Raw genomic sequence first — 15,057 nt, 5'->3', positions numbered from 1 at the left:
ATTTCAGTCTATTGGACACTTGGCCCACTAGCTCTTAAGCTGTGATAAAGTAATGCATCATGACAGAAGCACACGGGAAGGGAAGCTTTCACTTTACTGTAGCCAGGAAGTGAAGGGCCCCAGTGTAATCCTCGAGGCCAGGCCCCATGACATCACTTCCTCCCATTAGTCCTGCCTCATAAAGTCTCTACCACCACTGCTCAGTCATGCTACAGGCTGGAGACCAAGACTCAACACATAACCTTTTGGAGGGTGCCTTTATAACATGTGCCTGAAAGTGGCAAGCAGCTAGAACAGGGTAATGTGTGGACTGAGCGTCTTCAAGCACCTGCTAGAAAAAGGATAGGTTACCAGATAGATCTTAAAAGGCAGTTTGGGTGAAGACTTAGGAGAAAGGAAGCAGGAGAGGAAACACAGCCTTTTGGAAGACACCCAAGCATCTTGTGCAGAGTATGGTGGAGGGAAAGGCCATCAGATGGGGTACAGGAATGGGAAGCATCTCACTGGACAGTGTGGGGAGAGGGAAACGTCCTGTCTCAATGTGCGAGGGTCTGCGTGAGCTGCACTCACACAGTGAGGTTTTGTGAAAACTAGCATGTGCTTCCAGGAACTGGAATGTTTGGCTCTAGCTGCTTGACATGTAGATGGAGCAGCCTGGGTCCTTCACTGTTTCTGGGACAGGTGTGCCCAGGGAAGAGTGCTCAGCACTCAGAGTCAGAGAATCTGAGCACCTTGCTGTTGCAGCAAGTGAGAACATGAGTTTAGAAGAGGACGCCACAAGTGTAAAAGGGCCCAGTGTGGAAGGGTCCCTGGTATCTAGTGGACCCACTCATGGTGGGGACCCCAGTATGGATGGGACCTGTATGGGAAACAGCCAGCCTGAGCTGTCAGGGAAGGAGATGGAAGGCTGAGTGGTGGAATTGGACTTCCTGGATTTGACAGGACAGGCTGCAGAACTCAACCTCACTGGCTGTGAATGTGTGCAGTTCTTCAAGCCTCTAGACTCCTTGGTTTCTCAGTAAGGGACAGACCAAGTGAGCCTGCCCAGTAGGCTCAGGAGAGAGTGCCTCCAGCCAGAGGGGTGGGCCATTCCACTACTGGGTCTGCTGGGCCTGGCCCTGTTGGCTGTGGACTTGCTGGGGACCCTTGCTTCTTTGGTCTTCCTTCTGGAATAGGGGATCAGGCCACACCTACCCCACCATTGTGTTTCAGAAGCAAGAAACTGGCCTGGTACACACTAAAAGGGGAGACTCAATTCAGAGAGGACTCAATTCAGGACGACTCATATATTGAGTCTCTCCCATGTCTGTCTAGATGGCATCTGATGGGACCTGAATGTGGAAGGAGTTAAGACTTTGGAAACATTGGGATAGAATATTTGCGTTTTGCATGAGAGAGGGCCGTTGTTCTGGAAGAGCCCAGAGCAGGACGTTGCGGGCTGGAGTGGATCCCTCACCAGGGATCAGTGCCCTTATGATGGATTACAAGTGCTGCTCTGCCTGTGAGGGGAGGTAGACAATGTCCATTGGCAGGAAGTCACCCTTACTGGACACCTACCCATCAGCATCTGACCACAGACTCTCAGCCCCTAGCACTGAGACAACCACCCAGTCTGTGGACTGAGGCAGGTCCCATGGTAACAGAAGCCACCACAGGCAGGGCATCTGTGCTGTTGAGCCTAGGCGGTTACAGTCCTGCCAGCCTTGGAGGTTTGGCACCTGGCTGTAGCTGTGGAGGGCCAGGCGGGATGTTGCCCCTCTCCTGGGCGGCCCACTAGTGACAGATGTGGCCTCCACTGGCAAGTGGATGGAGTGGATAAATGTGCCTGGCGCTGTGATAGAGTTGGTAATTACACTTCACAGTGAGTGATGTTAACGTGAGAGGCGTCTCAGCCCATGGCCTGAGAGTCAGGATGAGGAGCTACCGCCAGCAGGAGAAGCCATTTATTAACCTGATAAATGACCAAAAGATAGGCTTTCTGGTCAGCTTCTGGCAGACCTTTTTGGGGCTTGATAACAGGGCTAAGCTGAGTCCTGTCAGGTGGCCCCTGTCCTCAGCTGCAGGGCCACTGTGGCTGCTCAGGGCAAGGTCACAAATGGAAGCTCCTATGTGGGCCTCAGCAGTCTGTACACAGGTAGAGTCCCATCTACCCCTGTCCTGGGCATGAGTGGAAGGAAGGTTGAGAAAGTAGGAGCCCTGCCTGCCAGTTGCCTATGGGGGACATGAAGAGCCTGGTGACAGGCAGCTGTGCAGGCAGAAGAGCAGCCTGTACCTGTCCAGTGGGTCAGGACACACAGTTCAGGATGGCAGGGTCAGGCATACATGTGGCCCCCAGGCATGTCTGAAGAACTCCTGTTTCAGGGCACTGCTATCACCATGCTTTCTCTCCTGGGTCTGTCCCCAAGGTCCCACCAGGATGGACTAAAGTTTGCTGAGATACTTTGGCTGCTGCTGTGCCCCTGCCTGCCAGGAATGGTGGTCCTCTGGGAGGGTGGTAGCACCACGTACACAGAGCCTTCCCAGCAGGTTGTGCCATTGGGCTGTGGTACTTGACACGTTCCAGTCAGCCCGGGCTCCCCCACTGCCACTCCACCCCATGTCCCTAGGGCTTGTCCCTCAGGGCCCTCTCAGCATGTGCCATCCTTGGGGCCTCAGCACCTGTTCCTCCTCACTCTCATGCCTACTCCAGGGTGTCGCTGAGGGCATCTGCACATTCATGGATGAGGGACCCAGAGCAGCGGTTGTGAGGACGCCTGCTGCGGATGGACACTGGTGATTTAGCACTGTGATTACTTGCTAACCCAATACCTCACAAAGCTTTGTATTAGACTTTCCCCCTTTTCCTTCCAAATGCTTCTTGGAAATAAGCACCTGGGGCTATTGTACTTTATATCATTCACTTAATTAACTTTTAAATCACATAATGTCACCTAGACCTCTCTCCTGTGTTGGCTCAGGGCTAGCAAGGCTTGTTCTGCCCACCAGCCTGTGCCCCCACCCCTACCCTCCACCCCCAGCTTCTACCCAGAATAAGGAAAGTCAGCAGCTCTCAGCCTGGAGGGTCCTCAGATCAGACCCCATGGGGAAGCTCCTGAGCTCCCTACCCAGTGTTTCTGGTTCTGTTGGTGTGGGTGTTTCTGGTGATGTCAGGGCCAGGCTCTCTCAGTCAGGGGACAGTGATATCCATGGTCCAGCACTGGCCCCAGCCAGGCATGGAAGCCATGCAGAGAAAGCTCCTCAAGGATAGCCTCTTCAGGTAGCTGAGATGCATGTGTCCTTACCTCAGTGCTGGCCACAAACAGCTGTGTCCCAAGGAACAGCCCTCAGGCCTGCTCCACAGCCAGGACATCATGACAACCCGGGGTGCATGTCAAAGTTCAGCCCTAGGACAGGGCCTCTTGGCATCACCACCATACCACACAAGCCTGGTGACACCATACTTTCACTGCTCAGATGCTGCTGAAGGACCTCAGCCCCAAAGGGGGCCTCTGACCTTGTGTGCTGGTCCTACACCTGTACTTGCCCTGGGTGAATGGGGGACTCTGCTGCCTCACCTTTTTCCAGGAGCTGGGCAATGCAGAAGGGTTTATAACGGAAGAGAAGTCCCTGCCTCTTGGCACAGGCTGTTTTCTAGCCTCACTTCTCACCCTCTCCTCGTGTCTCCGCTGGCAGCCTGCTCCAGCTTCTTCCTGCCAAGTTGAAGGGTCATTTGTGACTTGCAGAAGCATCTGTCTGCTCCATGTGTTCAGATATCATGCCGGGTGGGTGGGTAGGTGGTTTGTTTGTTTTCTAAACTGAAAGTTTGAACTCTGAGAGAACCTCCCACTTGCTAGACTGCTGCTCTGATGCTGAGCCACACCTCCAGCCCTGTTTTTCTGGTTATTTTTAGGATACAGTCTTATTTCCCACCCTGGCACTGCGCCTGAGCTGCAAGTCTGCCTACTCTAAACTTGCCACCATAGCTGGGGTTTCAGGCACTCATAACCAGTGTCCAGCTTCCCTCTATGGAGATTTTTCCACCTTGTCTGTCTTGGAACCATAATCCTTGCAATCTCAGCCTCCCAGGTGGCTTGGGAGGACAGATGCACACCACTGTGTCCAGCCATGAATTGAGGAGTCGCATAGACTTTTCTACTTGGGCTGGCCTTGATCCGCAGTCCTCCTTTTCTCAACCTCCCAAGTAGCCCAGCCATCTGGTTGGATTCCTCCTCTGATGCTGACTGCTTGTCATCATGGCGTCAGCAATAGCTGGCATTTACTGGGTGCTCAGTGTGTGCTAGGCAGTGTCATCAGCATCTTGCATCTAGGAGGGTATGTGCAAGAAAACTGGGTAGGCCCGTGAACTCTCCACCAGTGTGGTGTTGAGTGTGTTCCTGTCCATGTCCAGAGCACTGTGGCAGCTTCCTTGTGGTTCTTCCTCCTGTTTCATAGGCTTAGGCCCTTAGCCAGGTGACATGGACACCCCGCTTACCCCATCCCACACTATCCAGACAAAGGCTTGCCATACCTGGGTCCCTCTGCTGTGACCATTCAGTCCTCACCTCCATGCCTGTGGTGCAGGCTGAGTTACCACACAGGGTTAGAGTTTGGCTGAGATGTCCTGGGATTCCTGTGGGCCCTGCTCTGTTTTCCCCTCCCTTAGCTGCATCCACCCTACTCAGCTACATGGTAGAGATGGAGTCTCAGGCACACAAGGCTGGGAGCATCTAGTTTTCCACCTGCCCAGGGACCCCAGATTGCCCAGGTGCTGGATGGCTTGGGCTGAGCCTCACATGCTCCCTTTGCTCCAAGCCACAGGGTGCGTGAGTTCTGACATCTGTGAAGCCCTCTGCCTGGCCTAGCCTATAGCACAGCCAAGTGTCAGCACTCACCAACACTGCAGCCACCACAGTGACACTACCTTGCACAGGCCAGGAACAGTCCCGCTGGGAGCAGCAAGCTGACCACACTCAGTCTCCCCAGCTCAGGTATATCTAGACCCTGCAATAACTTGGGTCACCCAGCAAAGGAGGTGTCCAAGCCCTGCCATAGTCAGGCAGCCAGAGGGACAGGGTCCCTGATGCTCATCTTCAAGCACTGGCACCTGGTCTGCATCAGGCTAGGACAGGGCACCCACACACACTGATAGTCAGCCACTCCTGGTGAGTTCTTATTCTCAAGGCCTGGAGTAGCTCTGGCTTTAGGGACAAAGCAGGGAGCACAGTGGGGCTCTCATAAAACCGAACTTTCTGTTGTAATCAGTAAGTGGTCAGTGCCATCTGGTACGGATACAGGCTGTCCTGAGCAGGAGTCTGAAGCAGGCTGTCTAGAAGTACAGTACGCTGGTCCCTCTCACTCTGGTAAGAGAGGCCTGCCCAGAGGATTTGGTCCAAATGAAGCCCAGAGGACTTGGTCTACACAAGGCTCGGGAGGTGCTGCCAGCCACTGTGGTCAGCAGCCACTCAGATCCTAGCAAATGAGAGTTGAGAGAAAATGCCTAGCAGAGTTGTTCTGGAAATTAGATTTTCCCCCTTAAGGTCACAGGCTCTACTAGAAAATTAACCAATATTTTCCTAATCAAATTGGGCTGCTTAGAGAAGAGGTGGCTGCCTGTCCAGCCCCTCTCATTAGTCTTGGAAGGTGGCAGCTCCCACGTGGGCTGTTTTATTACATAAGCCTCTCATAGCGGGCCCCTCTTGGTGGCCCATAGCCAAGGACTGGTGTCCCGGAAGTGGCCTTGAGCTACAGGACAACACTGTCTGCTGCCACCCACACTGCTGGGCCACCTGCTGCCCCCAGTGCCAGTTCTCTTGGGGTTTATGCTCCTTTCTTGTGTAGGCCTCACTAGCCACCTTAGGCCCAGCACCACCCCAGCCTAGGCAGGCATCATCTTGAAGACCTACCCACGAGATGTGGACTTAGTTCTGTCCAAACAGCCTGGACTGAGAAGACATGGGCCCCAACCAGCAAATCTAGGTCAGGTCCCAGCATCCACCTGCACAGCCAACCTGCTGCTACCATCTCTCCCCAGGGCCAGAGGGCCCTGTGTGAGTTCTGGTAACACAGTTGGTTGAGCTGTAAGTATAAGAATTAAGAACTGGAAAGGCCCGAGTGGCCTCGCTTAGAGGCTGAGCAAGTATGGCGTGTCCTCACCCAGACAATCTTGCAGCAAATAAAAAACACATCTGTGAGTAGTTCTACATAGAGCAGTGCTTCTTAAGTGCTGCTCAGTGAGAAAAAGCCAGGTGCAACATTGCGTAGAATTAGCTCTCTTCTGTCACACACTGTATACACATGGGTCCAGTCACTAGGGTGGTCCCCTGAGATCACATAGCCTGGTACCATTGTTGTCTTACATAAGGCACTCAAAGGTGTTTGCAAGTCTTCAAAGTCACCTACTTATGCATTTCTCAGGATGTGACCTTGTTCGGTAACACATGGCCAGGTGAGAGAATCTGCATACACCTGCTCACTTAGGTGCACACCCAGGTGCACAGCCAGAATGTCGCTGATTCTGAGTATATATACTGCATGATTACCATGGACTGTGTTCTTCTAGAAAGTAGCACATTATAAAGAACATGTAGGTATTAGGCTTGTTTGTTGGCCAGTATTAGGGTTTGAACTCACAGCTTCACACTTTCTTGGCTTGCTTGTTTGGTTGGCACTTTACTACTTGAGCTTTTTCTGGAGTCTGGCTTTTTGTTGGTTATTTTAAAGATGGAGTCTAGTGAACGTTTTTGTCCAGGCTGGCTTCATACCTCAATCCTCTGGATCTAGCCCCCTAAGTAGCTTGGATTACAGATGTGAGTCACTGGTTCCTGGCTTGGTATTGTTTTTGTTTTATCAAAAATGCAAGCAGCTAGTTGTTCTGAGACCTAGCCAGAGTTGGGAACTTGGGCTATCCTGCTCATGTGGTTCTGCTGGGCAGTCACCCCTGTGGATGACCTGGTTCCCATTGTAGTCCCTTGGGGTGCTATGGTCAACAAGGTCCTCTTCAAGGTCCCTGACTTGTCCCTGATGACCCAGAATTAAGTGACTGCTTCTACCCTAGAGCAGGCATACCCAGGTGGCTTCCAAGGCTCTACCTGAGCCCCTCTACTGATGCCCAGGGTGAGGCCTCTTCAAGGACAAGAGTACAGCCAGCAGCCCACATGCCTTCCCATCTCCCCTCCTCTGTAGACAGAGTGCAAGATATCTCATCCTGCCTTACCCTGGGAAGCAACAGAGAGAACAAAACAGGAAGTGGAGGAGTGCCAGGGTCCTGCTCTACCCTCTCCCCACAGCGGGGCCACACCTGTGCCCAGCACTTGCCATGGCTCGCACAGTGTGAAACTCCCTGATGCAAGATCCTCATTCCAGTTCTTAAATAATGCCATGCTAGATAAAGCACACAGTGAAGTGTCTCAAGCCATCAGCTTGAGGCCCCTGAACAGGTGACTGCCCACATCTCTGTCCAGTGCATCCCTGGCTGGCCATCAGCTACACATACCAAGGGCAACTCCTTGGCCAAAGTGAATGGTGTCCTGCGTCTGGGCTGGCTGTGGTGACAGTCCTGCCCCCACCCAGGCTGCATGAGCAGCATTCAGGGAGGAAGGGAGGGGTCAGGTGTGCCTGGTCCCTGCCCAGAATATGCCCCCATCCCATCTGTCATGGTGGGCAGATACTGTCTTGTATGAGCCAGGCCCCACAAACAGTGCTGGGGCTGTGGGCATGGCTGAAGTGGTAGAGCACCTTCCTGACAAGCCCAGGACTCTGATTGCAAACCCAGTACAGTTGAACTGTTGATCCTAGGTCATCCTTGGCAGCAGGAGACACATTGTCACGTGATCTTCGGGACACCTGGCCTGACCAGACATAGGAGCTGCCTTGCACAGTGGGGGATAGGTATGCAGTCACCGAGGAATACCCACCAGGCCATACTGTGTTGTAAGGTACAGCCAGTGCTTCCCAGACAGGGAAACGGAGGACCTGCCTAAGACCTAAGCAAAAGGTGTTTCTATTGGCTTACATCACCCCATGCTTCGGGGAGCTGAGCAGTGAGGCTGCTCATTCAAGGCAGCTTGGGGTTGGTGGAACTTGGTCTGCAGCTCCCATGCAGGAAAGGGCTGGGCCTTGGGGCCAGGTGGCATCTGTTGGTAGCTGTGTTGGGCTCTAGCAGCTTCCTAACTCATTGCTACCACATCCATACCCATTCATCTGGGCAGGCCAGATGCCAGATGCCTGGTCTGCCCTCCCGGCACATTGAGATTTACCAGTGCTTATAAGTGGACAGTGACAGACTCGAGCTCAAAAAGATACGTCATCTTCAACACCCTGAATTGGGGGTTGGGGGGTGGCATTGCTCTCCCAAGACAGGAACATCAGAGTCCTTTAAAAAGTCATTTCTGAAATCAAATCACAGGACAGTACCTGCCGGATGTGAGGAGATGATTTGTATTCTATTCTTGGGGCCAAGGAGCAAATCAACTGCACAACATGTTTTGAAATTTCTTTTTTAAATGAATGTGGTCATGAAAATGTAGCACTATCAGCAGGTCGTGAAATCTCCCATTGCAAGATGAAGAAAATCCCATAATATAATTCGAGCCCCATGCAGCAGGTCTGAAAGCAAATAGCAGCTCCACGCAGGCCGAGGTGCTGACCAGACAGATGCTCCACACATCTCACACACACAAATTGCATCCGGTGGGTCCTTCTTGCAAAGAATGAGGCCCTTCCTCCCCCTTCAGTTCCTGGGGTGGCGGGCAGCCCCTGACTACAGGTGGAACTGGCCTCCTTTCCTTTTATCCAGTTCCTAGTTCTAATTACCCTTTCAGGGGCAGATGGCTGCTTCCTAGACCATACCACCTTCACAGTGGATCTCCAGTTCCAGGTCACTCTGTTTCACAGCAGCCTATGCAGTAGAACCCCTGAGGTGCAGACTCTCCTTCCCATTGTCTTTGGCATTACCCATCAGGGTGGCTATTGTCTCCCAGCCTTGCTTCCTGACACCCCTCAGAGCACCCCCCTCCCCCGCACCCCACTCCCACCCCAGTTTCAGAATGCAACATTATATATCTTTGTGGAGTCAGAGCTCAGCTGTCACCAGCAAAGTCCAAGGTGCAGACTTCAGGGTAGTTTGCTATCTGGCCTGGGATCAGCCTGGTGGTCATTGTGGACAGGAGATGGGTCTGGCTCCTCCCACAACTCTGGAAGTTTGACTTGTCAGCCACAGCCTAAAGCCACCTGAGGAAGTCACTCACATCGTGACATGTCACATCTCTGTGGTAGTGGGCACCACCCCAGTGTCTCCCAGGCCTTGCCAAGAGCCATACTGAGTAGCTGGCACATCTGTGTAACCAACGGCAGGGACACCTTCTCCTTAACTGTGGAGCTGTCTAACCTGCCCAGGGTCATTTTCTGGCTCTTGAACACCCAAGAACTAGAGGACAACACCCAAATGCGGCCTGGAGCTCATCCATCTTCCTAAAAGCGTGCTCCTTTCCACAACCCAGAGAAGTGCACGTCTTGTCTGGTTCTGAGCCAGCTGAGGGAGGTGGCGAGGGTTGTGGAACTGGCCAAGGTCAGAGCCATGGCCTCTTCTGCATTAACATTCTGTGCACTGTCCAAATGTGATCAAGCTCGCTTCAAAGTGGGAGGCCCAGCCTCAGTCTCAGCATCAGGAAAGCTGGAGGAGAGCTAGGCCTACTAGAGCCTCTGCCCTGACCCAGCATGCTGGCAGTGGGGGCTCAATTGCAAACTGAGCCCCTTTCCCAGCAAGGTACTGCTCTAGTATTCTGACCACCCCACACATCACAGGGTCTGTTCTGTGGCCCTTCCCTCGAGATCCTCCTGACCGCCGGCAGAAGCTGCTCCCTACTCTACATAGTAGAATCACTTACCAAGATGTGAGGTCACAAGGCCACCATGCTCTACACCAACCAGGGGTTCTGGGGGTAGACCAGGGACAAGGAAAAGCATGTACACTCATCAGTCCTCAGACCTCTGACAGCCCTGCTCACAGCCTCATGACAAGATGTGGATTATGGGGTCAGCCTGTGGGAGGCTGGGAGACTTTGGCCAAGATACAAAATTGAACTTGCTGGCCTTTTTTTTTTAATTGCCTTTTAATCATCGTGAAATTTCACTGGTGTGGTGCACATTCCAACAATAGGCCTGCTGGCCACTCTCTGCCCGTTCCTGGCAGCAGTGCCGTGTCAGAAAACCAGACTTCCCATGTGTCCCCCTCTCTATCCATTGCTCTGGCAGAAACTGGCAGAAATTTGGAGGCTGAAGACTGTTGAGGTTTCAGCTTTGCTGAGGTGAGTAGGAGTCAGCATGCATTTCAGTGTCACAGAGCTGTGTCTTTTGGGTGGGAAGTGACTTAGCTTGTCCTGTGGTGGCCTGAGCCTCTCCTTGACATGGCATCCTTGGTTCTCTCCAGGAAGACTGGGTCAGGACAAAGCCTACCATTTGAAAAATGAGTCTGGTGCCCAGGTCTCCACCCTGATCTTTGTTTTTGACTCTTTCATATTAGAAAGAATTAAAAAAATCCTCCCAGCAGGAAGCATGCATTTTGGCAATGAGATGTTTTAATTGCATCTCAAAATAGCATTGCAATACAGAACATTAAACTGTGACTAACCAATTGTATTTAAGGAAGCCCTTGCAACCAGAGGTGGCCTGCTGATAGTCTGCCCACTCATCCACCAAGGCACAGGGAGCTGCTGGTGACCCTGCAGCCTTGGGCCCACACCTGATCCCTCCCAGTGCCCGCCCCACATCTTCCTGCCAGCCTTGGGCTGTTTGGACTGTGCTGTGGGAGTCTCCCAAAGGAGGGGGAGCAGTATTCTGTGTCATTGACTGATTGGCAGTCAAAGAACCTCCAAGGCCAGGAAGGCAGAGAAGAGACCCAAAAGTGTACCCTACAAGGCTCAAAGCTGAATGAGCTAACTGGAGGAGGCGGTGTGGATGCCTGGAAGCATCCAGACCATGTGTCATCAGAGATGCAGTAAGTGCTCTTAGTGAAAATGCTCCTCCCTCCCCAGCCCTTGCCCTGGGCAGCTCCCCAAGGCTCCATACACCCACCAACCCACTGCAGACGGCCACAAAGCCAGGGTGGAGCTGAGCCTCAGACTTGTACTTCAAATTTGTCTTCCCCGTGGCATCTCAGACCCACCTCCAGCTACAGCTGAGGGAACCCTGAGTCAGTGTGCGCAATGAGCCTTGGACAAATGTAGATGTGGGGCCCACACACGTGCACAAAGCCTTCTGACACAGTCTAGCCTGCAGGGAACCATTCAGGTGTGCATTTGGAAAAAGTGTGGGGCAAGGCAGAACCTACAGCCAGCCACACGTGGGTTTTACAAATTCCCAGGTGGAGGTTTTGCTTGGGAAGGATCCAAAGAGGCCCAATGGGTTTGTCCTAAGCAGAGGCAATGGCTCCTTTCTAGTGCTTTGAGGAAACGGGCCCAGGGTTGACAGGCAGCGGGCATCTAGAACTGTGCACTCTCTTCCACACTTCCCTTTTCCGTGATCCAGAGTTTGTCATTGTTGATGCTGAGTGGACAGAGCAGAGTCAAGGCCAGCCTGCCAGCCAGGCGCTGCAACCCTGGCCATGGCTCTGCCTCAGCCCTCCGGAGTGGAGACCCAGCAGGGCTGCAGCCTGGCAGAAGCCAGGAGCCCAGGCCGGAAGGGCCTGGTGTGAAACACTGAATCTCTTGCCTCTTCCTTTCTTGTTTAATTACCGGCAGGGCAGTTGCCGAGCCGAAATGCAGCTTAAAAAGCCTTTGTGAGTAATTAGTGTCAGAAACACAAGATCTACAAAGCCATAAACTCACAGCTTGGTGATATTACCAAGTACTAATTAAAAAAGAAGAAAGAAAATTCCCTTTCATGATCAGATTCTCAGCCTTGCCAGAGATGAAAAACGAGGCAGTTTGTAGATGATTCTGTTGCCGGGGTGATGGGGCAGTCCATGAGCAACAGCAGACCTGTGAGGGCAGACAGGGGTCATGAGGACATCCTCATGACTTTCTGCAACTTTCAGGAAGGCCAAATCACCCACCCAGAAGAATGGATGGGAAGTGCCCACGTCACAGGTGCTGACACTGCAACCTTTGCAAATCCAAGGGCTGGATGGGTGTGTAATAACCCGTGGGCCCTGATAGTCCGACTGGAGTCCAGAGGCTGACATCACTGCCTCATGGGGCATGCTGCTGCAGGGTGAGGAGGCAAGCCCCACATGTCAGGGAAGGGGCATGAATGGCAGTTGAGAACTGTTAGAAGGGGAGACTGAAGTAGGGGAGGGAAGCGGCTTATATATAGGCCGCAGGTTTGGAGCAATGCCAGCTAACTTACTTGAGCAAGCTTGGAGAAAGGAAAGAGCAGCAGAGGAAGACCTGGGAAGTGAAGCAAGTTAAGCAAGAGCAGCAAGGAAAGACCTGGGAAGTTAAGCTTGGAAGTTGAAGAGAGAGAGCAGATGGAGAGTGAAAGGAGAGATAGAGAACAAGTTGGCAAGTGAAGAGAGAGAGCAGGGTAGAGAAGAGTTGACTACCGGGAAGAAACAAATTTAAAAGGGAAACAACAAGCTACCGGAAGGAAACTAATTAAAAGGGAAACAGCAGGAGGGGGAGAGAAGGCAACAAGCTACCGGAAGGAAACTAAGAAAACTAATTAATAGAGAGCAGGAGGGGAAAGAAAAGGGAAGGGCTGCCCTCTGGAGCCTTGGAGCTTTGGAGGTCTAGGGTTGATGGTTGGCAGACCAACTATTAGAGGGCAGGGCTGCCCACTGGAGGCTTAGAGCTTTGGTGGTTGAGGCTGTTCTTGCCCTTTCTACTGTTAATAAAACCCTTGTTAATCTAACCATGCCTCGATGGATTGTCTCACTCTCTGGAGGTCATAATAGGTGCAACCAACAGATGTCACAGCAGAGCATTCCCCATGGCCATCAGGGATGGCTGTTTCATAATCCCCAGCAGACCTGTCCATCCCACCTGACCTCACATGCACCCCAAGTGCAGGACCAAGAAGGCAGAGTGAAGTGGCTTTCGGTCTCCACACCCCCACCTGTTCTGGACACTGTCCCAAGGAAGAGCCCCAGGCCAATCCTGCACTGACCACAGCCCCCATCATTCACCTCACTTGACCCAACGAGCTTGTCCAGGTGGGAACTGGATGAGAGTCATCAAAGCACCTGGCCTGGAATCCTCTGGAGAGGTAGATGATGAGGAATATGCTCAGCCTTTATCTCTTGGTGTCCAGGCCAAAGGGCCACCTGCAAGCTTGCATTACTCCTCTGTCTCTGCTTGAGAAGTTGTAAGAAAGGCTTCCGGAGGAATCTGAACTGGGGCAGAACAAGCGAGTCCTGGGCCAGGCGCCAGCCAGGCTGTGAATAACTCCTGGTCTGTCTTCTGAGAAGCGCCACGCAGCCCAGCCATTGGGGCTGCTCCGCCACGCGTCAGACACAGCCATTTCAAGCGGTGAGAAGTGAAGCTGAGGAGGGCGCATCCTCGCCCCTCTGAAAGTCATGTCATTCACTGGGATATTTTTAACCTAGAACCAGAAAAATGTGACTTTTGGTGGTGGCAGAGGTGACAGTATGCTCTGGCAGCTTTGGCACCGATGGGCACCAGGCTGTCATTCAGGTCTACTAGGCCCTGATTTCAAACCCCCCAGAGCCACAGCTGCCCATAAAGTACAGCTGCTCTCAGCAGGGCAGGCTGGACCACTAGAGCCATGGCACCACCATCCACTGGCATGGTCCAGGGGCTGCTGTGCAGTCACCACCAGGCCCCCAGAATTATTCTGTAGTCATCTGGCCTTCCTGGCCCTCTGCTTGCCCCCCTTGCTCACTGAGGTCGGGTCCAGCTGCAGCTATCATGTGCCTGAGTCTATTGTGCTGGGCAAAGGGAAGCAGTCTGTGGGGTGGGAAGAAGTCCCCTGCCAGCCCTGCCTGTCAGAGCAATTTCCCTGGTGCCCAGACCCACACAGGGACTGCCCCGCCCCCCCCCACGGGGGTCCTCCTCAGGACCAGGAGGTGAGGCTGGGAGGACCTCTGGCTGCTGGCCATGTGTGACCTACAGGCTGAATGCCTTGTGAGACAGGTTCCCAGGGAGGCAACACTTGCACCCCCATGTCTATGGCCTGGGGTTCCTTCAAGCCCATCTCTGAATGGCTGTGTGGTACATGAGCAGTGGGCTAGACTGCAGAGCTCTGAGGCTCCCACAGGTGACCAAATTAAGTAGAAGTCAAACTGGGGGGCTCATGCCTCTAATCCTAGTCCAGGAGGCTGAAATCTGAGGATTGTGGTTCAAAGCCAGCCTGGGACAGACTCTGTCCATGAGACTCTGTATCTCCAGTTAACCAACAAAAATGACAAAATTTCAATCACCAGTAGTGGCATTTAAAAAAAAAAAAATCAGGCCGGGCACCAGTGGCTCATGCCTGTAATCCTAGCTACTCAGGAAGCTGAGATCTGAGGATCGCAGTTCAAAGCCAGCCCAGGCAGGAAAGTCCATGAGACTCTTATGTCCAATTAACCACCAGAAAACTGGAAGTGGCCCTGTGGCTCAAGTGGTAGAGCATTCACCTTGAGCTGAAGAGCTGAGGGACAGCTCCCAAGCACAGAGTTCAAGCCCCACGACCAACCAAAAAAAAAAAAAAAAAAAAGTCAGGTAAAACTAGAAAATACAAACCCCAAAGTAATTCAACATAATAACAGAGTAAGAAAGGACAACCATTAGACTGTGTCAGTAAAAGAGAAAAAGCATATGAAAATCCCACCACGCATGGCTCAAGAAAACTCTCAGCAGAGTAGTATTAGATGAGGAGGAGTCCCACAGCCTGAAGAAGGGTATTTAAGTGGCACTCAGTGGACCCTATTACTGCTTAGGACCAAATGATTCACCCTCAGATCAGAAGAGAGTGCCCACTCTCACCTCTTCTCTGCACCTGTTGTGGAGGTATGGCCAGCTGCATAAAGCAAGAAAAAGAAAATGGCCAGGGATTGTGGCACACACACCTATAATCCCAGATACTCCAGAAGCAGAGATTGAGAGGATTGTAACCTGAGGCCATCCCAGGCAAAAATAAATC

At 52.6% G+C, this 15,057-nt stretch overlaps 1 protein-coding gene across 2 annotated transcripts in view; it reads left to right on the top strand.

Annotated features, from left to right (window-relative positions):
• Window positions 1-15,057, top strand: part of Mad1l1 (mitotic arrest deficient 1 like 1) — a 313,118-nt gene that overhangs the window by 286,012 nt on the left and 12,049 nt on the right. Inside the window, exon 18 of one of the 2 annotated variants that reach the window (XM_070033421.1) lies at window positions 10,231-10,283. The exons of the other annotated variant lie outside the window; for it this stretch is intronic. Within the exon in view, the coding sequence (XP_069889522.1) occupies window positions 10,231-10,283 (53 nt within the window). The remainder of the gene's footprint in view (window positions 1-10,230; window positions 10,284-15,057) is intronic. 2 annotated transcript variants of the gene reach the window in all.

This window comes from Dipodomys merriami, unplaced genomic scaffold (assembly GCF_024711535.1).
Source record: "Dipodomys merriami isolate MVZ:Mamm:240054 unplaced genomic scaffold, mDipMer1.0.p SCAF_22, whole genome shotgun sequence".
Taxonomy (NCBI): domain Eukaryota; kingdom Metazoa; phylum Chordata; class Mammalia; order Rodentia; family Heteromyidae; genus Dipodomys; species Dipodomys merriami.
The sequence above is the reverse complement of the archived record's forward strand: the minus strand, read 5'-3'. Positions and strand labels throughout refer to the sequence as shown.